Source organism: Panthera uncia, chromosome E3 (genome assembly GCF_023721935.1).
Source record: "Panthera uncia isolate 11264 chromosome E3, Puncia_PCG_1.0, whole genome shotgun sequence".
NCBI classification, from domain to species: domain Eukaryota; kingdom Metazoa; phylum Chordata; class Mammalia; order Carnivora; family Felidae; genus Panthera; species Panthera uncia.
The window spans coordinates 27,180,938-27,202,300 of NC_064815.1; the positions used below are offsets into that span (position 1 = coordinate 27,180,938).

General features: G+C 54.1%; 4 protein-coding genes across 7 annotated transcripts; 1 reads left to right on the forward strand and 3 right to left on the reverse strand.

Annotated features, from left to right (window-relative positions):
- Positions 1 to 2,182: 2,182 nt before the first annotated feature.
- MBLAC1 (metallo-beta-lactamase domain containing 1) lies at positions 2,183 to 3,249 on the reverse strand. Its single transcript, XM_049638894.1, has one exon. The coding sequence runs from the start codon at positions 3,155 to 3,157 to the stop codon at positions 2,405 to 2,407; it is 753 nt and encodes a 250-aa protein (XP_049494851.1). The 5' UTR covers positions 3,158 to 3,249; the 3' UTR covers positions 2,183 to 2,404.
- A 100-nt stretch (positions 3,250 to 3,349) lies between these two features.
- TAF6 (TATA-box binding protein associated factor 6) lies at positions 3,350 to 17,386 on the forward strand. 2 transcript variants are annotated; one of them, XM_049638888.1, is made up of 15 exons: positions 3,350 to 3,403; positions 12,552 to 12,767; positions 12,870 to 12,956; positions 13,134 to 13,287; positions 13,482 to 13,538; positions 13,648 to 13,767; positions 13,996 to 14,141; positions 14,255 to 14,332; positions 14,443 to 14,544; positions 14,650 to 14,832; positions 15,098 to 15,172; positions 15,298 to 15,423; positions 15,916 to 16,089; positions 16,351 to 16,548; positions 16,819 to 17,386. In XM_049638888.1, the coding sequence occupies exons 2-15, from the start codon at positions 12,612 to 12,614 to the stop codon at positions 17,197 to 17,199; spliced, it is 2,037 nt and encodes a 678-aa protein (XP_049494845.1). In that variant the 5' UTR covers positions 3,350 to 3,403; positions 12,552 to 12,611; the 3' UTR covers positions 17,200 to 17,386. The 2 variants fall into 2 exon arrangements, with proteins under 2 accessions (XP_049494845.1, XP_049494846.1); XM_049638889.1 differs by lacking the exon at positions 3,350 to 3,403 and adding an exon at positions 8,338 to 8,507.
- CNPY4 (canopy FGF signaling regulator 4) lies at positions 3,936 to 8,194 on the reverse strand. Its single transcript, XM_049638895.1, has 6 exons — positions 7,955 to 8,194; positions 5,924 to 6,050; positions 5,729 to 5,825; positions 5,372 to 5,494; positions 4,742 to 4,859; positions 3,936 to 4,648 (listed from the first exon to the last, which is right to left on the reverse strand). Exons 1-6 carry the CDS (start codon positions 8,064 to 8,066, stop codon positions 4,485 to 4,487), a joined length of 741 nt encoding a protein of 246 aa, XP_049494852.1. The 5' UTR covers positions 8,067 to 8,194; the 3' UTR covers positions 3,936 to 4,484.
- AP4M1 (adaptor related protein complex 4 subunit mu 1) lies at positions 17,306 to 21,332 on the reverse strand. Of its 3 annotated transcripts, XM_049638890.1 has the most exons (15): positions 21,080 to 21,332; positions 20,889 to 20,977; positions 20,430 to 20,536; positions 20,254 to 20,350; positions 20,011 to 20,121; positions 19,848 to 19,928; positions 19,593 to 19,655; positions 19,417 to 19,483; positions 19,259 to 19,312; positions 19,006 to 19,112; positions 18,809 to 18,903; positions 18,488 to 18,532; positions 18,204 to 18,254; positions 17,958 to 18,069; positions 17,306 to 17,815 (listed from the first exon to the last, which is right to left on the reverse strand). In XM_049638890.1, exons 1-15 carry the CDS (start codon positions 21,135 to 21,137, stop codon positions 17,591 to 17,593), a joined length of 1,362 nt encoding a protein of 453 aa, XP_049494847.1. In that variant the 5' UTR covers positions 21,138 to 21,332; the 3' UTR covers positions 17,306 to 17,590. The 3 variants fall into 3 exon arrangements, with proteins under 3 accessions (XP_049494847.1, XP_049494848.1, XP_049494849.1); XM_049638891.1 differs by lacking the exon at positions 18,204 to 18,254; XM_049638892.1 differs by lacking the exons at positions 20,889 to 20,977; positions 21,080 to 21,332 and adding an exon at positions 20,685 to 20,768.
- Between the last annotated feature and the right edge of the window lie 31 nt (positions 21,333 to 21,363).

The window sequence follows — 21,363 nt, forward strand, 5'->3', positions numbered from 1 at the left end:
TGTATCCACCCAGGACTCCTCTTGTTGTGACTGAAAACACAGTCAAAGCCTTTCAGGCAGCAAAGGGGTTGATTAGCCCTGGTGACTCAAGAGTTCAGCAGCGGATCTGGCTTGAATTCAGCACTCAGATTTCTCCCCGGGGTCTATTTCTCATAACTGCTCATTTCTGCCCCCTATAGTTCAGCTTCATTCTCAGCCTCCACTTGGCCCCAGCGCCATGGGCTCTTCCCACAGGGTGGCAAATGACGTATCCTCTCAGGTCAGTGTGGTGTTTTTGTTTTTTGTTTTTTAAGTTTTTGTTTAAATTCCAGTTAGTGAACATACAGTGTAGCATTAGCTTCAGTGTAGCATCACTTCATATAGTGATGTATGTAAATATAGTGATTCAACACTTCCATACATCTCCCATGTCAGTCTTTCAGGAAAGAACTCGACTTTTCTTTTCCACTAGCTCCAGCAAAACCCCTAAGATGACCAAGCCTGGACTAGCTTAGGTGACCTGTCCATTGTGGAGACAGTCAGTGTGGCCAAAGAGATGTGTTGGCTCTAGATGACCAGACCAGAATCATGGGCAAGAGTACCATGTTATGGAAAGTAAGTCGGGATTGGAATTTTTATTTGTACAAGTTGAAAGTGCATAGTTCTCTATAACCCCCATCCCCTCCTTTTCATCCCCCTCATAGCCCTGAAGCTATTGGATCTACACTCCAGATATCAGAGGGGGCCATGGAGATCACTCAGGGCACAGTGCTGCATTGGTGAGCACACAGCTGGCCCCTACACTCCCTCCGCACACCAGTGGCCTCCCCGCACTCTGTGGCCCAGAAGGTGGGGAACCTGGCCAGGGGCCCCCACACCATGATAGTTCTGACGCTGGGTGCCCACATCGCCACCTTCACTTCATTTATCTTTATCTGATGACTGGCAGGGATCTGGGCGGCTGTGGCTGCACCGTTGGCCTGGGAACTGTGCACTCTTGTGGTCATCAAACTGGTCAACACCAACTACGAGTCTATGTATGGCAGGTACTGGTTCACCCTCTAGGTTAACCAGCTCCTCTGAGCTGCCTTTGGTGACCTCCACCTGGTCTTTGTGGATGCCTGGAAAATAACCCTCAGTCTGGCCCTGCCGCCACAGCATCCACCCAGGGTGTCTCATCATCCACAACAAGGTAGACTTGCTCCTCTCCTTCATCTGCCCCACCCCGAGTGTTTCTGTGGGTTCTGACACTGTGTGGATGGAGGGCCTGGGGCACAGCTGTAAAGAGGGCCACAGCCAGAACAGCATTTCTGGGAGAAGAGCAGGTGCCACTAACTTCTCTTGCCTGAAAGACTGCAGTAGTTTCCTAACCAGTCCAGCTGATTCTATTCTTGCCCTACTCTGACCGCTTCTCCACTCGGAGTAGAACTTTAGAACTAGTAGAACAAGAGTAGTTACTTTAAAACATAAACGAGGCCAAGTCATTAGCCTGCTCAAAAGCCAAAGGCTTCTCTCTCAGTATAAATCCAAACCCTTAACCATGGTCCATGATGGCCTGGCCTAATTCTGTGTCCTCATTTGTTGCCACTCTTCCTTGGCACTCTACACTCTAACCCCATAGTCTTGCTACTCAAGCAGGTCAAGCTGTCCTGCCTCAGGACCTTTATACCTGCTGTTCCTGTGCCTGGAATGCACAACTGCCAGATCCTCATATGGTTGGCTTTCTTCTCATTTGGTTCCCTGATCAAACATCATCTCCTCAGGGGCTCTTCCTGACGACCTTAAATAAAAGAGGCCATCTTCCCATCTTGGCACTCCATCCCCTTTGCCCTCCTTTTCTTTCATGTCACTATTCACAATCTGTAATTATTTGGTTTACTATTATTGTTGTTTACTTGTCTTTGTCTCTAGAATGTAATCTCCATAAGGGACAGGGAGTTTGTCTAGCTTGCTCACTGTTGCATCCCCATGACCTAGGGCAGTGTTTGAAACCTTTCAGGTTGTTAAATATTCCTTGAACAGATGGATGATAATCACATGACTAAGGTGTTACTTATATGCCCTGCACCTTCACAGCAAATCTCTATCTTATGAGAAATAAGCAATTGGCCAAAGTGTCCCCCTGCTGCAGCTGCTAACTACCAAATTTCAGGATTGTCATTATTAATGATTCACATTTACATGAGGGCCGTACGATTTTCCATACAGTTTTCTATTTTTATTTTGGACGACTCTCCCAAGAACATTCTCCCATTTTACGGAGGCCCAAAGAGGTGGCACACGGCTGAGTCAGTGCTTGGTCCTAGTTTGGTTGCAGTGATATCGGTGACTGTCCTTGCTGGAAAACCAGCTTCTTGCGACAGCTGGAAGCCATCACCCCTGATTCCTCCGACTCAGCCGACTGGGTCCTCTGTTCTCCTGGACGTCAGTTCGGTGGTTGAGGGGCTTCCCTGACCACCCTAAAGGGGGCTCCGTGACCAGGCACAACCACGTCCGCTGTGCCTAGGACCCTCTTCCGGCTCCGCTCCTGGGCCACGGGGTCTTCGCTCAGCGCTTGCCACGAGTCTTCGTCTCCACTGCGTTCAAACACATCGCCCGCCACCACCACGGTGCCCAAGACCGTGCCCGCCACCACTACGCTCACGTCCCGCTGGCCCCCATGGCCCGGCGTGGCCCACACCTCGAGCCCCGGCCCCAGCCGCAGGGGCCGCTCCTCACCTAGCCCGTGGGGGAAGTAGCGGCCCCCGGGGAGGCAGAAGTCGTGAGAGACCAGCAGAGCCGCCCCGGGAAACAGCCCCAAGTTCCCGATGTGATCCGAGTGTCCATGGGTGCCCACCACCAGAGTCACGTCTCCGGGGGCCACGCCCTGCCGCGCCAGGGCCCCCAGGAGTGTGTCCCGGGCCCAAGGGCCCCCGGTGTCTACGAGGATGGGACCACGGGCCGCCTCCTCCAGGGCGGTCTTCGCCCCGCCGCCCTCGGGCGGGGACTCTCGGTGGCTGGAAGCCGGGCCCCAGGCCTGAGGCAGCACCAACGTCACGGAGCCGTCGGCGCGCACCGCGTCGCCCACCCCCTCGGGCTCCGCATAGCCCTGCAGAAGGACCACCACCGAGTAGGGGTCGCCGCGCACCAGCAGAGGCGGCTCCCCGAGCAGCGGCTCGGTCTGCACTAGACCGCTCATGGCAGAAGGACGGCTGGGGAAGGAAAGTGGGGCTATGGGGGACTGTCCAGTCCCTTCAGGTTCCCACACGCGCCTGCCTCCGCCGCGTGGCACCTTCCAAGTCTCAGTTCTTTGCCACCCCCCCTCGCACCCTTAAGGTGGTATCGCCCCAACCCCCTCCCATAGATGGTATCGTCCAATCATCCCTTAGGGTGAGCTCGCCTGCCAGTCTCACAGTGTCTTCGGCCGTCGCCACGCTCCTATGCGGTAGGTCCCCACCCATCACTCCCCTAAGGATATCCTTATTCCCCTCATTCTAACCGGAGCCGTTCCCTGTCTTGAACTTAGTTTCACCGCTTCTCTTAATTCTTGCCTCTCCGTGGGGACACTGGCCCTCGGAAAAGCGTGAGGGATTTTGTCCCCAGCGAGCTCCCGTAAGCCCAGAGTATGGTGGCCGACGCGCGCTCCCGCACGCTGATTTTGAATTCCAGGGTATTCTCCCGCAGGCGCCGAGAGGGGCCGCACAGATCCTAGCCTAAGTAATTATCAGCCGGGGACCCCTGCTAGTCTCCCTGAACTGCAAATTACAAAACGCTACTAGCTTCTAACAGACGGCCACCAACGGCTTATTCTGTGGGCGCTGCTATATCGGCTAGCTATGTTGTTTGCAGGTCAGTTGTTTGAAACTACAGGCCCAGCTGGTATTTTTAAAAAATTTACTAGCGATATAGAAAATTTGGCACCTGTGAAATCCCATGGTGGGCCCTCGGTGAAATTAATATGAAGTAGACCAAATATCTACCCCACTTATCAACATCACCCCATCCTGATACAGTGTCCCCATCGTGTTAAATTTGTTGGCTTGTAGCCTCCTAGATGCAGGCAGCGTGTGTATAGGTCGTAGAGAATGTCCGCGCTGGCTTCTTCCTCGGAAGGGTCTAAAAACAGACCCCCGAGGGGCCAAGTGACTTTCCTAAGGCCCAGAGCTCCAATGCCTTCATTGACCTCTGGGTGGGGTGGGGAGTAGGAGAGATATTTAAAGGGGAAAGCCTTCAATACTGTCCCCCCCCACACGTGACAGTTAAGGGGCTAGATGGCAGGCAGAGGGCTGATCTGTTGGGGCAGGCCTTCCACCTACTGCTCCCACCTTGTCCCCGTAGCCATGCCATGCTGCACCACCAGGATCCTGCCTGAGACCAGATAGGAGAGAACAGTTACGAGCCTTGGGGTGGGATCCCTCGCACATACACACAAACCCTTATGTGGGGCAGGGAAGGGATCGCTCAGACTTCAGAGGGTTCTTCTCCAGGACCCCTGCCCCTCCTGAGGACTCAAACAAAAGCAGGGGTCAAAGATCCTCTGGGTCACGCTTGGGGTGCCCTGGTGTGTGAGTCATCCCTTCCTCTTCCTCCTGATCTTGCTCCTCCTCCTGATCTTGCTCCTCCTCCTCTTCTGTCTTCTCTTGCCCATCTGTGATCTTTTCCTTTCCAGTCCAAGTTTCCTGTAGACACGCTAGGTTAGGTGATAGAAAACAATGTAGGTATTAGTCCTGGGGGGAGGGGAGGTTGTGGTCTGGCAGGAAGGGGGCCAGCCCCACACACTTACCAGTTTCAGCAGCGGGGAGCACATGACCTTCACAGAGAAAATGCTGTAGGGGCTGCTCCTGATGGTGGAAGTACCAGTCTCCCACAACATCTTCAAACTCCTCCAGCATCGTCTCACACTGATCAAATGGGTCAGAAGGAACTATGCTCTGCTGGGCTTTGGAAACCTCCTCTCTATTCTTCACTCCCTTTCTGCCCACCCCACCTTGAAGAGGCAGGTAGCCAGGAGGCTAAACTCTGCTTACTAGCTGTGTGGTCCTCATTCATTCATCAAACATTTACTAGTACCTGTTCTACCAAGTAGACTATTAAACTCTATGTCTCAGGTTTCTTGCCTATAAAATGGGAAATGGTAATAGTACCTACCGTGTGAGGGTGCTTTGAGAGGAAAATGAGGCAACAGCTGGAAAGTATGGGAGCCTGAATCTGACACATAGTAGGTGCTCAGTAAGTGGTAGTAGATATTATTAGCCTCTACTATTACTCCTTGATATGCTCCTGGGCCCACTTCAATCAATGATAGAGTCCTCACTCTGCCCCCTTCTCTCTGCTCAGAGGTGGACCTCCCTAGGATCTAGCTCTCCCCTCAGGCTCCCTTCTCTTGCCCTGGCAGTGCATTACCCCATCCTACCTGCTTCTTGAGGAATGTGACTTCCACGCTGGGCTCGTCCCACAGCTCCAGAGGGATCCCCAGATCCACCTTCACCCCCTTCTGCACCAGACCTTTCAGTGTTACCATGGTCTGACTCTGACCCTGAAAGATAGGAATCTAGAATCAGCCGAGCCCCCTGCCCCACCTCTTTTTTCCCCTTTCTGCCATATCAGCACCGTCAATTACTGGAGACCCAGGGGTGAGCTCCATGAGGGTGAGATGAGGGAGTCTAACAATGGGGTGGTGACACTCTCCAGAGCTGGAGGGAGATGGGTCCCAGGGGATATCCATTGTTGTTTCTGAAAAGTGGAATGCTGCCCTAGGGAAGGGTCTGACCTTGGCATATCTCAGTGAGCCCTTGCGCTCAGCATGAACACTGTAATCCAGGATCCGCTCACACAAATTCTCCAAGGCCTCTTCCAGCCTTGTCTCTCTGTGGGAAGAGGGGAAACAAAGACTCCTTGGATGCTGTAGGCACTCCCAGGGCTCCCTCAGGGGTTGGAAGGTAAGGGAGCATCAAAAAGAACTCACGAAACACTGTAAGGGACATGTCTCTTCCTCTTGCCCGTGTCCAGCACCTGCCCCAGCTCCAGCACCTCTTGAGATCGGCCAGTGCGACTGAGCTCTTCCTGTAGCTCCAGGCTTAGCAGCTTACACACTAGATGTCCAAAAGGATGTGAAAGACAAACAAACATACCAGCAACTCATTCTGTAGATGAGCAAAAGCAGCAGAACGTGACGGTTACAAGTGCAGACTGTGGAGCCAGACTGGCATGGTTAGAATACTGACTCAGCCACTTAATAGCTATGTGACAATTCCACTGTGCCCTGGCTTCTTCATCTCTAAAATGGAGATAATAATATAATAGGACCGCCTGTGGAGGGGGGTTGTGAGGATTAAATAGATCAATCTACATAAAGCCCCTAGGGTAGTGCCTGGCATATAGTGAGCACTGTATGTGTTTGCTTTTATTCTGCAGTTATTTATTGAGCTCCTATATGTACAACAGCAACATAGCAATAAGACCCATGACCCCATCCACAAGACATTGCTGATGCAGTTGGGGACAAATAAAATGATGACAGTGTGCTGTGATGGGCCCTGCACTAGAGGTTAACAAGAGATTTAATCTCATTAGGAAATGCAAAATTCATGAAATTGTCATGTGTTGACTTCCTACCGGCTTGTGATTTCCTTAAGGATGAGCGTTGTGTATGTTCCACCACTGTCTTCCAGCAAATAGCACCTGGCCTGGCATGAAGTGGGTCCCAAAAAAAGGGAGTGGCCTATACAGAAGTGCCACGCAAACTAAACACAGGGCAGGTAACAAAAGTGCCTAAAATGTTCCAGACACTACACTAGGACCTCAGAGACAGGTACTCTCCTTTCCTCCACGGGCTTAACAATATAGTGGGAGGTGACAGAAAAGGAAGAAGGCTTCCAAAGGAATTGACATCTGAACTGGGCCTTGAAGAACCAAATGCAGAAGTGAGGGTTATTCCAGGCAAAACGAAAAACAGTGTGCTAAGGCACAGAGGTGCAAGAGGATAAGGCAGGCTCGGTGACAGGTGAGAAGTTCAGCGAGGCTGAAGCATGGGCACTTTGAGGAAGGGAGTTGAGGTACCGAAATGTAAGAGAGGTGGGGACCATACAACAGAGACTGTCAAAAATGGCTGTATTCCGACCACAGCAGGAGGCCTGCAGAGATGTTACAGCAAGGACTGACATGACCAGGTCTGTGTGTAGAAAAATGACAGGCGTGGGGAGAAAAGCAGGGACACAAATGAAGGAGAGGTTAGGTCCAGGTCATGCAGAATACTGATAATGAAATTCAGTGTGGAGTGAGGTGAAGGGAAAAAGAATCCAGGGAAGAAATTAAAGTCAGGAAAGCAACAAACTAGGAAACCACGGCACTCAATGGCCCAGCTCTTAAGTGTCCCTTCTCAGCTGCACACGTCCCCCACCGCTGTGGTGCAGCCATATAAGATGCTGTTCACAGTAAAATCCATAAGTATACATCCTCTGCAAACCCTTACACCTACAGGGAACCTCCTCCACTTATGTGGCCTCCTCTCTCCTTTATGAGCTTCAAGGGCTTATTTCCTTACCTCCAAACCTGCCCCGGGAGAGCGTGGGGCCTGTAATTTGTGAGCGTCTCTGAAAGGGTGGAGCAGAGGATGGCCAAAAGGTATGAGCCTCATACCCAGCTCCTGCAGGTTCCCCAGACTTAGGTTTAGTGACATGGGGGAAACACACTTCAGATGCTCAGTAAAGTGGGCGATCCTGGGCACGATCTCTGAACTACAATTCCCACAAATCACTGGGGCTACGCTACTAAGAAAAAGCGGGCTCCCTCTGGATGTCCTATGGGAATTGTAGTGCCATAGTTGTGGGGTAGCGCTCTACGTTCCCTCCTTTGACCCCCTTCAAATTCAGCCAGAGTCTCCCTGAGGTCTTCAAAGAGATCTAGTGACCCACCCATCACGGTCCATTTGGTTCGGCCCAGACTAAAGAGATGGGCAGAGGGATGCGAATAGGGGCTAGCTACTCCCATCAGATACCTTCGCATTTGCTGGGCAAGCGTTCTGTGTCATCGTCCTCCTTCGACGTCCCAACCCAAGCGCCGTACGCAGCCAAAATGAAAAGCAACATTCCCAACCGCACGGGTCCCATGACAAAGTGCTCTCCAAACCAACAACCCCTTGCCTTCAAACCAACTTCGTGAAGGCAGCGGGCCCTTTAAATTTCGAGGCGGTGTCAGCGGGAACTTCTAGCCAGCCTGGCTTGCGAGGCGCACGCGCAGTCCCGGCCGGAAAGGAGGTGGAGCCTCATAGCGCTCCTGGCTGTCCCGCCTCGGTTTTGTGGCGCCTCTTGGGGTCCTGGCCGCCGGGTAGTGAAGGAATAAACTGAAGTTAATTGCAGTAGGAGTATGTGCTCCTTACACGTAGACAGAGAAACCCGTTTTTTATACCACTTCAGGCCGTGAGCCTAGGAGACTCATTCCGGCTCGGGGAAGGGGCAGCGACTTGCTCTCCGTCTCTACCAGGACCTGCTCCCGGGAGGGGGCGGGGCGAACATGGCGCCGAGCGCCGGGTGAGCGGCGCTTTGGCGGCGGTGAGAGACTTTTAATGCGTGGGGCGTTCGGCTGGCGGGGAAGGGTCTGAGTGCTACCCGGGACTAGGCCCTTTGAAGGGCCCATGTGGGAACCGGGAGGAGGGCGGTGGGTTGTGTGTCCGTGCGGGGGGACTCCGTACGTGTATGTTTGCATTGGGGGATGTTGGGGGGATGAGGTGGGCTCTCAGCGCCTTCTTTCGCGCTGTACCCGTTGCCTGGGGACCTTCGACTCGCTTCCTTGCCGGGGAAGCCACTACCCAAGTCTAGCTCATGTTAACCATCTTCTGTGAAGCTTTCCTGCCGACTCCACTGACCTGAGGGGCTCCTGAGGCCGTAGTGTGTTTCGTGAGCTGTTTACTGGCAGAGGGTACGGAGGGTATTGAAGGATTAGTAAGAGTTCGCCATTGACCTGGGACACGACAGCGTCTTGTTTACCCAGTGCCGGGCACAGAGTATGTGTTGAATAAATGTTTTCCATGAACGTACGACTTAAAAGTGGAGGCGGAGACCAAATTCTCTTTCGCCCCCGTGCTCACCCCTCCAGAACGCCCCCATCAGTACCTCACCGTCAGTCCTAAACACTTTGACCTTAGTCTTCCTAATGCTAACTCCAAGCGAGCCACTCTCCTTTTGGCCACAAAGCAGGTTCCAAACTTGGACCTATATCTTGTTCATCAAGAGAATAGTGGTGCCATGTATTCACTGAGCCCCTACATCTCTAAGCCCTACACTTCATTAATTTATTCAGCAAGTATTTACTGAGTACAGTGTCTCCGGCACCAGTCCGGGGTCTTGGAATACATCAGTGAACACAAAGGGAAGGTAGTGGTGGTGGTAAACAATTAGAAATGATACAGTGTATATTAGCAGATGTTAAATTTTTCCGTGGGGGAAAAAAGAGCAGAGTGGGGTTGGAGTGTGGTATTAAATAGGGTGATGGGACTAGGCAGCCAAGCTAACATCTGGGGAAGAGCATTCAAGGCAGAAGGAAAAGAGCAAAGGCCAAAAAGCAAGAGCTTGCCTGTGAGGTTTGAACAGCAGGAGGAGAATGAGGCTGGATCAAGATGGAAGAAGGAAGGAAAACAGATCAGAGATGTGATTGGAGTGAGGGCAAATTATGAAGGGCCTTATAGACTATAATTAGGATTTTGGATTTTACTATAGGGTAAATGTGGAGCCATTCCAGTGTTTTGACAAAAAAATGACCCAGTCTGATTTATGTTTTGACAGAATCAGTCTGGCTGCTGTGTTAGGAAGAGATGTGGGGAGCAAGGGTGGAGGCAGGAAGCCCTTGTCAGGAGACTATTGGAATTAGCCAGGCGAGATATGGTGGTGACTTGGGCATGCCGTTGGGAGTGGAGGAGTCAGGTTGGATCACCCAACTGATTTGATGTGAGGGCTCACATAAAGAGTGAGTGCCTGGATAGATGGCATTGCCATGAAGATGAAGAAAACAGGCTGGACCTGGTGGGGAGCGAGAGATCAGGAGATCAGCTGTAGAAGAGATTTAAGTCGACAGTTTGATATGCAACACTGGTGTTAGGAAGACCGCCCTGGGCTGGGGATAGAAATTTGGCCATCCGCCTGTAAGCAATACTGAAAATTGAGGGTAGTTGACATTACCAAAGAAATTAAGTGTAGCTACAGAAGAAGACCAAAGACTGAGCCCAGGACGCTCCAGCATTAGGCAGTTTTATTTATGTATTTTTTTAAGATGAGAAGAGGAAGAACTTGTCAAGGAAACCGAGGGGGGTGGGGTGGCCAGTGAGATAGGAGGAAGCCAGGAGAAGGTAGTGTGCAGTGCAGTGAAGAGTGTCTTCAGGAGGGAGTAGTCTAGCTATAGTAGATGCTGCCAGCAGGTCAAGTCTGATGATGACAGAGAGTGGACCTTGGATTCCACAGTGTGGAGTCATCGGCGACCTTGAGCTGTTTCAGGGACCTGGTGGGGTCAAAAGCTTGATTGGAGTAGGTGCAAGAAAGGAAAGGAAGTAGAAACAGGATAATTCTTTCAGGGAGTTTGGTTGCAAGGAGGAGCCGAAACACGGGGCTCTTCTAGAAAAGGGGAATGAAAAGTAACATTTTTTTAAAAAATTTTTAAAATGTTTTTGTTTTTGAGAGAGAATGAGAGCGTGAGCAGGAGAGGGGCAGAAAGAGAGGGAGACGCAGAATCCAAAGCAGGCTCCAGGCTCTGAGCTGTCAGCACAGAGCCTGATGGTGGGCTCGAACTTGAGAACTGTGAGGTCATGACCTGAGCCAAAGTTGGATGCTTAACCACCACCCAGGCACCCCAAATTAACATTTAAAATTTTTAATTGTGGTGAAATACACATAACACAAAGCTCACCATCTGAAACCATTTCAAGTGTACACTTTAGCGGGATTAAATACATTCATGATGTTCTACAACTGTCACACCATCCATCTCCAGAACTCTTCATGTTGTAAAACCGAAGCTCTGTCATTATACACTAACTCCCCATTCTTCCCTCCCCTAGCCACAGCAACCCCATTCTGCTGAGTCTATGAATTTGACTCCACTAAGAACCTCATAAAAGTGGAATCATAACACTGTTTGCCCTTTTCTGGCTCCCTTATTTCACTCTGCATAGTGTCCTCAAGGTTCACCCATGTCGTAGCATGTGTCAGAATCACCTTCCTTTTTCAGGCTCGATACTAGTCTGGTGTATGGATACACGACTGTCTTGTTTTCTTGAGAAGGGAGAAATAAGTGCATTTGGGAGGCTGATGGGAACCATCGACCAAGTAGGTTGAAAATGTGGTGGTGATGCAGGGAGACGGAAGCAGTGTTGGAGTTAGCAAGGGGCACAAATGACTTCTCTACGGTAACAGGCAGGAAGGCAGAAGATGTGGGCGCCAGTGCCGTTAGGTTGGTGGATGCAGTGGGAGTCTATGGGGGTCTCTTCTAATGGCGTAAAGTGCGGAGGAGAGGTGGTATCATGTAGGACAGAGGGGGACTGAGTGCACTGAGGTGTGGTATGATTGTCAGGCAGTTTGCGATCATTGGGGTGCTGGGTGGCTCAGTTGGTTAAGCATCTGACTCTTTTTTTGTTTTTTTTTTTTTTGAAAGAGGGAGAGAGAGAGAATCCCAAGCAGGCTCCACACTGTCAGAACAGAGCCCTACACAGGGCTTGAACCCACAAGCCATGAGGTCATGACCTAAGCCAAAATCAAGAGTCAGACACTACCAACCAAGATACCCAGGCGCCCCAAGTGTCTGACTCTTGATCTCAGCTCAGGTCGTCGTCGTCTTCTTCTTCCTTCTTCCTTCTCCCCCTCCCCCTCCCCCTTCTCCCCCTTCTCCCCCTTCTCCCCCTTCTCCCCCTTCTCCCCCTTTTCCTCCTTCTCCCCCTTCTTCTTCTTCTCCTCCTTCTTCTTCTCCTCCTTCTTCTTCTCCTCCTTCTTCTCCTCCTCCTTCTTCTCCTCCTTCTTCTTCTCCTCCTTCTTCTCCTCCTCCTTCTTCTCCTCCTCCTTCTTCTCCTTCTTCTTCTTCTTCTTCTTCTTCTTCTTCTTCTTCTTTTTTCTTTCTTCTTTTTTTTTGATGTTTATTCATTTTGAGAGAGAGAGAAAGAGGTGGGACAGGCAGAGGGAGAGAGAGAATTTTAAGCATGCTCCGCACCCAGCATGGAGCCTGACACAGGGCTTAATCTCATAAACTAAGAGATCATGACCTGAGTGGAAATCAAGAGTCATATGCTCAACTGACTAGCCACCCAGGCACCCCTCATCTCAGGTCTTGATCTCAGGGCTGTGAGTTCAAGCCCTGCATTGGGAAGAAACCCAAAGCTGGGAGGATGTAAGTAACTTGCCCAAATAACCCAGCTAAGTAATCTAGGGCCAGGATTTAAATTGAAGACACGTCTGTTCTCGTATATCTCACTTGCATGGCACCTGGCACAGAATCAGAGCTCAGTACATTTTGTTGAACCGGGTCAGATCACTACCTGCTTCTCTTACACCCAATACTAATTACACGGAGATGGACACGTTTATTTTTTATTTCTGCCCACCCCATACCCCTGCCAGGTCTCCCATCTTTCCACCCTGGGGTATCACTCTTTGGGGGAGGGAGAGAGAGGCTCCAGAATGGCTGAGGAGAAGAAGCTGAAGCTCAGCAATACCGTGCTGCCTTCGGAGTCGATGAAAGTGGTGGCTGAGTCCATGGGCATCGCTCAGATCCAGGAGGAGACCTGCCAGCTGCTGACAGACGAGGTCAGCTACCGCATCAAGGAGATTGCACAGGTACCCCAACTGCTCCACCCAGCCCTTCGTTGTGTTAAGAATGCTGCCCAGGCCCCCTTCTTCCTCAGGCTCTTGAGTTGATGTTTGTTCTCCCACCCCCAGGATGCCTTGAAGTTCATGCACATGGGGAAGCGGCAGAAGCTAACCACCAGTGACATCGATTACGCGCTGAAGCTAAAGAATGTCGAGGTGATTGAGACACGCGGGACTGAGGTTGGCAGGGTTGGTGGGGGGCAAGATGGTGAGACCCGTCTTCCCTGACACTGCATTTGCCTTCAGTCATGCCTCCTTGGGCTCCCTTCTCATCTCAATGTCTCTTTCTCTCTCTCTCTCTCTCTCTCTCTCTCTCTCTCTCTCCTGATCCAGCCACTCTATGGCTTCCACGCCCAGGAGTTCATTCCTTTTCGTTTCGCCTCTGGTGGGGGCCGGGAGCTTTACTTCTACGAGGAGAAGGAGGTTGATCTGAGCGACATCATCAATACCCCTCTGCCCCGGGTGCCCCTGGATGTCTGCCTCAAAGGTTGGGGCAGGGATCGCAGGGTGGCGGGGAGGAGGAAAAGGGGTTGAGGAGGCTCACAAGTGAAGAAGCCCTCAGCGTGAGATCGCTAGGGAGTTGCAGGAAGTGGGGACAGGACGGAAAGCACATCCCTGGTATGGAGTGACTCCCTAGTGTCCATGTCCAGCCGTTCAACTTGACACCTTCTTTCCTCACAGCTCATTGGCTGAGCATTGAAGGCTGCCAGCCAGCTATACCTGAGAACCCACCCCCAGGTAACCTCATCTGTGCCCAAGGCCCACCCCTCTCTATCTCATGTCCCCTCTCCTTCCTTTATATCCCCTGCCACTCTCGTCACTCCTGCTGTGACGGCTTTCCCACCAGCTCCCAAAGAGCAGCAGAAGGCTGAGGCCACAGAACCCCTGAAGTCAGCAAAGCCAGGCCAGGAGGAAGATGGACCCTTGAAAGGCAAAGGTCAAGGGGCTGCTCCAGCCGACGGCAAAGGTCAGTATTGCTAGGCTGGGCCCCTCGGTGCTCCTGCCAGATGGCGATTTGTGAGGTGGCTGAGGGCAGGGCAGGGGGTGACACCTATGGCTGGAGAGCCCTGGAAAGGATCAGGAAACCTGAGAGGAGCCAGGTCCTGGGTCTCACCGGGCAGGGAGCAAAGGTTTGTCCGGCTCTAGGCCTCTTCTGGAGCCTTCGTGTTCAAACCTGTCTTGGCAATTCACACAGGGAAAGAGAAGAAGGCACCACCCCTGCTGGAGGGGGCCCCTTTGCGACTAAAGCCCCGAAGTATCCACGAGCTGTCCGTGGAGCAGCAGCTGTACTACAAGGAGATCACTGAAGCGTGTGTGGGCTCCTGTGAGGCCAAGAGAGCGGTGAGGCCCTGCCGACCTGCTTCTCCCCGCCTGGGGCATTCCTTCTCTCTGGAGTTCCAGGAATCCCTCCCCATCTCTGCCCCTCCGCGTCACTTGCTCCCTCCCCACTGCAGGAGGCGCTGCAGAGCATTGCAACGGACCCAGGGCTCTATCAGATGCTGCCGCGATTCAGCACCTTCATCTCGGAGGGGGTGAGAGGAGGCAGAAGGGCAGGACCCAGGATGAGGTTCCGGGCGGTGAGGAGGCAGCGGGGGGAGCTCATCGGAGGGTCTCACTGCCCTGTCACTTCCCCTTCCGGCAGGTCCGTGTGAACGTGGTGCAGAACAACCTGGCCCTGCTCATCTACCTGATGCGCATGGTGAAGGCGCTGATGGACAACCCCACGCTGTATCTAGAAAAATACGTGAGCGGCCCTGCCCACCCACCTTTCAGCCTGGGGTCGGGGCACCTGGTTGCCACCAACAGGAAGCCATCCTCAGAATTGGCCAACTTGCCACTTCTCCCTTAGGTCCATGAGTTGATTCCAGCTGTGATGACGTGCATCGTAAGCAGACAGCTGTGCCTGCGGCCAGATGTGGACAATCACTGGGCACTCCGGGACTTTGCTGCCCGCCTCGTGGCCCAGATCTGCAAGCATTTCAGCACGACCACCAACAACATCCAGTCCCGGATCACCAAGACCTTCACCAAGGTGAGCAAAAATGAGGAGTGTAGACGATCTTGCATCTCCACCCCAGGGTGGTGACCAGGGCAAAGAGCTTCACCCACACCAGAGGTGGTTCGGCGTGGCTAGAGGAAGTGACAGTAGAAAGATGCGGGAGACGGACAGGGACTGGCACCTGGGCCACATCTGTAGTGTTGTAACAATCTACAACATAAGTGTGTTCGCGAGACTTATTCCTTAACAATTAGCCTCTCGGGCCCCTTTCCCCATTATATCTTCCTTCCCCTTGCAGAGCTGGGTGGACGAGAAGACTCCATGGACTACGCGGTATGGCTCCATCGCAGGCCTGGCAGAGCTCGGACACGATGTGAGGCCCCTGGCGCGGGAACACTGCAAGAAAGGAGGCATCGTGGGTCCTAGTGGGCAAGGGCCCCACCTGCAAGGCCCTGTGGTGACCCGAGGGCCCTGGCTTGTCCCCTTCCTTTCCAACAGGTGATTAAGACTCTGATTCTGCCACGGCTGCAGCAGGAAGGGGAGCGGATCCGCGGTGTCCTGGACGGCCCCGTGCTGAGCAACATTGACCGCATTGGAGCTGACCATGTGCAGAGCCTCCTCCTGGTGACTAGAACCCCTGTCCCTGCCCTCCCCCCCCCCCCCCCCCCCCCCCCCCCCCCCCCCCCCCACACACACACACAGGCACGACAATCAGTAAACAGCTGTTGTCTTTTATTCACTCATTGCATTTGCCTCATGTGTTCTGAGCCCAATACTGTTGTGCAGGTGGAGAGACAAAGGCAAGAGGTTAAGTAAGAAATAAGAGACCTTAACTGTCAGCCTGTGACCCTGCTTAGACTGGACCGCCCCCGAGGCTTCCCCATCACTGTGCTGCATTCCATGCAGGGCATCCCCCTGTGGACCAGCCACCCCTTAGAAATCACAAGTGTTTTCAGCAAGTTTCCCCATCCACACTGGTGCTGCCTGGGGTTCCTCAGCCTGGCCTGCAACACAACGCACTGGAGTAATGGGCAGTTTCCTTTCTCACCCCTTCCTTGTCACTTCCTGAGTGTCCCAGCCCTCCACCTACCTTGTTTTTCTTTGCTTTCTCTGCAGAAACACTGTGCCCCTGTTCTGGCAAAGCTGCGCCTACCACCTGACAATCAAGATGCCTATCGGGCAGAATTTGGGTCCCTCGGGCCCCTCCTCTGCTCTCATGTTGTCAAGGCCCGGGCCCAGGCTGCTCTGCAGGCTCAGCAGGTCAACAGGACCACTCTGACCATCACTCAGGTCAGGGACTGGGGGGAAGAGGGGTCTGGTGAGGAAACACGTGGGAAGGGGGCAAGCAGGGGGGACAGGGCCATGGTTCCCTTCAGGGTGGGGGACTCACAGACGCACGCTTGCTTTTGTAAAACACAGGGCCCTCTGAGTGAGACTTGGGGGGTCTGAGTCCCCTTAGTGGATGATTCTTCAACCCAAGGGAGACCCTCTGAGGAGCAGCAATAAGTGCCCCTCCTTTTCACATTTCCTTCCTGCCTCTTCTTTGTGCAGCCCCGGCCCACGCTGACCCTCTCCCAGGCCCCTCAGCCTGGCCCTCGGACCCCTGGCTTGCTGAAGGTCCCTGGCTCCATTGCACTGCCTGTGCAGACCTTGGTGTCTGCGCGAGCTGCTGCCCCGCCTCAGCCTTCCCCTCCTCCAACCAAGTTTATTGTCATGTCCTCATCCTCCAGCGCCTCATCCACTCAACAGGTATTGGGACTCAGGTGGGACTGGGGAGGGTGCGGAGCACGACCAGGGTTACCTCCAAGTACCCTGGGGGCCCCAGAGTAGAGCCCAGTCCCCCCTGGGCCTAAAGACAGGAGCAGGAAGGAGCAATTCACGGAGGCCATAAGGCATAGCTGCTCATCCTGAGCTCGGGTCTCAGGCCTACAGGCACCTGAGCAGGTGAATGAATCATCAACTCTTCTGCCGGAACAGGTGAATTCTCCCCCAGGCAGTGCCTCTCCTTTCTCCCCCCAGGTCCTGTCCCTCAGCACCTCAGCCCCTGGCTCAGGCTCCACCACTACCTCTCCCGTCACCACCACGGTCCCCAGCGTGCAGCCCATCGTCAAGCTGGTCTCTACTGCCACCACCGCACCCCCTAGCACTGCTCCCTCTGGTCCGGGCAGCGTCCAGAAGTACATCGTGGTCTCTCTTCCTCCTACAGGGGAGGGCAAAGGAGGCCCCACCTCCCATCCTTCTCCAGCTCCTGCCCCATCCTCAGCCCCCTCCCCGCTTGGGGGCAGTGCCCTCTGTGGGGGGAAACAGGAAGCTGGGGATAGCCCCCCTCCAGCTCCAGGGACTCCAAAAACTAACGGCTCCCAGCCCCCTGGCTCTGGCTCCCCTCAGCCTGCGCCTTAATGCTGTCACACATCTGCCAACCTTCTTCTCTCCCCGATTCTCTCTCTCTCTCTCTCTCTCTCTCTCACACACACACACACACACACATACACACACACACGCTAGGTGGAAGTAATGGTTTGCTTCTTCCATGTTACTTTTAGATATTGTACAGCCAGTTCCTCAGAATAAAAGTTTGATTTGTAAATTCTGATCCACCCCGGCCTTTCCTGTGTCAGGTACCACAGGAAGGTCAAATATGTCAACTAGGACTGGTCTCCTGGACTCTCAGGACTCAGGACATTTCATCCAGGTCCATGACCATGGTCTGGAAGGGTGGAAAAGACAGTATCGTCCTTCTCTGGTTCCACAGACTACTGCCTTTGCTGCCCGCATCCTCGTCTGGGGAGCCTCAGATCCGAATGACGTAGGCATCACTGTGGCTCAGATGTCGCACCCACTTGTGGGGGTTGGCATTGCCGCAGGGTCTGAACGCCAGCCTGAGGAAGCGCACCTGGAGGCCAGAGCATGTGTGCCGGGGAAGTTCAAAAGAGAGGCTGGCGGGGCCCAGCCCCAGCGGAGGGGCCGTGGTGGAGGGTCCTTGGCCAGAAGGCCCAGGGAGACCTGGAACATCCATCTGTGAGGGACAGAGGCCAGGGAAGGGTGCTGAGGGCACAGAGGAGGGAGGGCATGGGGCTCAGGTCCAGTGCATGAGGAGGGGTGGTTGGGGCTAAACATGCAGCTGGAAGAGAGGGTCTCGGGGAGTCGGCAGCTCATACCTGGAAAAGGCCTGACAGCTGAGAGCCGCCTTGCACCCGAGGCAGGTCCCAGTGGAGGGCTCCATCCCCGAGCTCTGCCTTCTGTTCAGGGCCGCTCAGCTCCTGAGACAGGCTGAAGTTTGGGGATGACAGGCGCTGCGCTCAGCCTGCCTTCCTGGGACAGGCTGGTCCCACCCTCCCTGCCACCACCCTGTCACCCTGGGGAAGCTGGCAAAACCTCCCGGGCCCTGTGGCTGCAACACTAACCTAATCACCCCTCGCGGCAGGGGAAGGTGCAGCCTGACGTTGAGAGCTTGGCTGCCAAGAAGAGAGGAACAGAGTCAGCCCCGGGAAGGCAGTGACTCGTCCCCCCTCTTCAATAACGCCACTAGCACAGGTGTTACACCCACCCCCTTTCCCAGCCTTCCTGTCTCTAACTGAATGGGATTCCGAAGCTGACGGACACATCCGAACGGTGAAGCAACAGGTATTTGGGCCCTGTGTCCTGCCCCACGATACTGAACGAGGCCTGGCTAACCCCCCACTCGTACCTCTTCGGGGGCAGGTCGCATCGTAACTTCAGGTAAACCTGGAGCCTGGGTGAAAGGGATGGTTCTGTTACTCACTGGCCTCTCACCATCCCCACCCGGGACCCCCATGCAGGGCTGCTGCGTAGGTCGGTCATGCCCCCAAGCAGGAGAGAGAAGGGATGATATCCAGCCCAACTCCACTAAGGGCTGAGTCTGCATAGGGGGGAGGGTGCCTTTTTCTGACTTGTACCTATTACCATCCCTCCTCCACAATGCGCTTTAGGAACAGATGTGCATTAGCTTGGACTTCGGGAAAGTTCTAGAAGAGAAAAATGGTCTTACCTGCCTGAGCCTCGGTCCCACTGCACAGAGGGAAAGAGCCGGAAGGGGAGTGGGGAGGGGAGGTCGTCTGAGAGTTGGTACCGCATCACAGTCAGCTGAGACCAGACAGGAATGGAGGTCAGTTTGGTCTCCTCACACCTGAACTTGCCTCCCTTCCCAACGGAGGATGGAAAGTGCTAGGCCAGCCCAATCCTGACCTCGCCCTGAGGGGGCTGCAAGCGGAGGATTCGATGAGACTCAAACTCCTCAAGGAGCACTGAGCTGTGAAATGAGACCTCATCCACCCGGATTCCTGGGCCGTAACCTGGAGGGAAAGAAAGTGTCCTCTCCTAACCCAGGTTGTGGGTGAGAAGAGCAGCAAGGTGGTAGCTGGGGGAAAACCCATCTCTGTTCCATGAAACTTTTGGTGGCAACCTGTACCTAGGAGAGAAGGACCCCTTTTCTTCTCACCTCTCAGTTCTGACTTCCCCACACAAAACTCTTCTGTCAGGCCAATGCGCATCTCTGTCACAGAAAAGAACAGAAAAGGCCACCAGATACCAACATTCACATACCACCAAGGAGTCCGTTCCAAACCCCACCCTGGGCTAAGCCTGCAGACTTCTCACCAGAGCCACTGGGAAGAAAGCTCTTGAGCCGGATCTCTCCCTGCACGTCTACCTTCAGCAGCGAGCCCTGAGAAGAACGGAGAGATCAATGTCCCGAGGTGACACCCCGCCCCCGACCCCATACATTTCCCAAAAGCCGTTTATCCTCTGCTCTAGGGCTGGGGGCCCAAACTCACGTTAGATGCTATCAGTACAGACAGCCTCTCGACCACATCCAAAAACACTTCATTCTTTTGGCTCTGAAGAAGAGAGGGGATTTGGAGGCTGAGTGACCTGTGTTGTAAAGTGCATAGGCAGAAAGGACAGGCCAGTGGAAGCTAGGGCCCTGGGGTGGGGACATGGGGAAGGGAAGGGATTGTCCACGTCTGGGAACACCAGGATCTCGTTCTCTGGTGTTCCAGGAAAAACTCAGAGGGTCTGATGCATCTCACCTGGTCAGAGCGGCTGGACAGGACAGGGCGGCTGGCTGCACTGCTGGGGGCCACTTTGCTCTGCTGCGTCTCAGCCCCAAACTGTAAAGCACCCAAAGCAAGCAATCTTCAGGTTTGACACTACCCACCACCCCTCCTCCTCCTCCTCTTTCCCTCGACTGACCAAGCCAACACTGCTGAGGTCAAAGAGACTGAAGGGCTTGCTGACCACAGCCTCTGTCTGGATGAAGTTTCTCAGCATCTCTGTGGATGTGGTCTGCACGTAGCCATAGTCCTGTGGGCAGAGGAAGGACAGCCTGTGGGAGGTCAGTGGAGGGAAGGGGTGGAAATGAATGGACTTAGCCTCCCACCCACAGTGCATATCTGCAAGGAATGGGGTGCAGTGAGGGAAATGCTTGGCCCTTACCAGCACTTCATCCAGGAGCTCATAGACAAGAGCCACGTTGCGGGAGATGGTCCCCTCGCCCAAGGAGCCACAGTAATCGCCCAGGAGAGTGGCCAACCTGAGAAAACGAGTCGGAGTGTGCATATGCCCCTCCTGTCAGATCCCCGCGCCCAGGTGCCCAGCCCTGCCTTCCTCACCGGGAGAGCAGCTCTAGGAGGCTGAAGGGAGAAATGTTCTCTGAAGTCGTGGCCACCAAATAGAGGCCGCTGTGTCTGATGTGAATAAAATGACGGTCATCGTGGTGCTGAGGCAGAGGTGGGGAAGAAGCATTAGGAAGAGAGCTGTGATTAAGGGCCTGTGAGACTTCCTAGCAGTGTGCCTTGAGAACCCTGGGCATCCCCCCTGGGGTCCAGCTTCCTGACATGTCAGGGGAGGTAACCAATAGTACCCACCCCGGAGTTGCGGGGGGATTGGGACGTGAGAGGAGCCTGTGCCTGGTGCATTGTTAGCTCTTGATAAACTTGAATTCACATTATTTGGCGTAACGTACCCCCCAAGCGGAAGCTCTCAGGGAAAGAGCCCTGGGAGGAAGGAGGCGCCCTCCCCACCCGCCCCCTGCCCGCCAGGCGCATCCCCCACTCCCCGCCACTGGTTACCATGACAACCGGGGACTCATCTCCGGGCAGTCCCGTCAGCTTCCGGTAGAAGAGCTCGGCCACATCCCGACCACCACTGTCCCCGCGGACTGACCGGGTGGAAGAACAGCTAAGGAGCCAGCGATACAGTCAGGCCCCGGGGCACCACTCCCACCCAGGGCCCCCCCTCCTGCCCCGTAGGTCAAGGATACAATCCTTGTAGATGAGCGGGTCCCCTTTGGAGGAAAGAATGAAGAACTGGGAGATCATGGCGGCTCTGGAGAGTAGGCAGGGAGACAACGAAAGTTGGGCCTGCCCCGCCCTGCGGCCCCGGAACAAAAGGACGAGCGTACGCTGGCCCTTTAAGAGCAATTCTCCTCCCGCGCCACCTCAGACCGCGGGAAACCGGCGTCCGCCCCGCCTTTCCGTCCCGGTGCAGGAGCCTCTTCCCTGTCACTCAGCCCAGGCTCGCCGGGTGATTGGCCGAGTCTGGGGC

What these genes read in the sequence shown, in the direction of transcription:
- TAF6 (XM_049638888.1), top strand. Translation starts at nt 12,612, where the DNA reads ATGGCTGAGGAGAAGAAGCTGAAGCTCAGCAATACCGTGCTGCCTTCG. An exon ending in TGAAGCTAAAGAATGTCGAG is followed by an intron (nt 12,957 to 13,133) that starts GTGATTGAGACA and finishes CTCCTGATCCAG; the next exon opens with CCACTCTATGGCTTCCACGC. An exon ending in CCTGGATGTCTGCCTCAAAG is followed by an intron (nt 13,288 to 13,481) that starts GTTGGGGCAGGG and finishes CTTTCCTCACAG; the next exon opens with CTCATTGGCTGAGCATTGAA.
- CNPY4 (XM_049638895.1), bottom strand. Translation starts at nt 8,066, where the DNA reads ATGGGACCCGTGCGGTTGGGAATGTTGCTTTTCATTTTGGCTGCGTAC. An exon ending in CATGTCCCTTACAGTGTTTC is followed by an intron (nt 5,826 to 5,923) that starts GTGAGTTCTTTT and finishes CTCTTCCCACAG; the next exon opens with AGAGACAAGGCTGGAAGAGG. An exon ending in GCTCCCCGCTGCTGAAACTG is followed by an intron (nt 4,649 to 4,741) that starts GTAAGTGTGTGG and finishes CACCTAACCTAG; the next exon opens with CGTGTCTACAGGAAACTTGG.
- AP4M1 (XM_049638890.1), bottom strand. Translation starts at nt 21,137, where the DNA reads ATGATCTCCCAGTTCTTCATTCTTTCCTCCAAAGGGGACCCGCTCATC. An exon ending in ATGAGTCCCCGGTTGTCATG is followed by an intron (nt 20,537 to 20,888) that starts GTAACCAGTGGC and finishes CCTCTGCCTCAG; the next exon opens with CACCACGATGACCGTCATTT. An exon ending in CTTTCTTCCCAGTGGCTCTG is followed by an intron (nt 19,313 to 19,416) that starts GTGAGAAGTCTG and finishes TTTCTGTGACAG; the next exon opens with AGATGCGCATTGGCCTGACA.
- MBLAC1 (XM_049638894.1), bottom strand. Translation starts at nt 3,157, where the DNA reads ATGAGCGGTCTAGTGCAGACCGAGCCGCTGCTCGGGGAGCCGCCTCTG.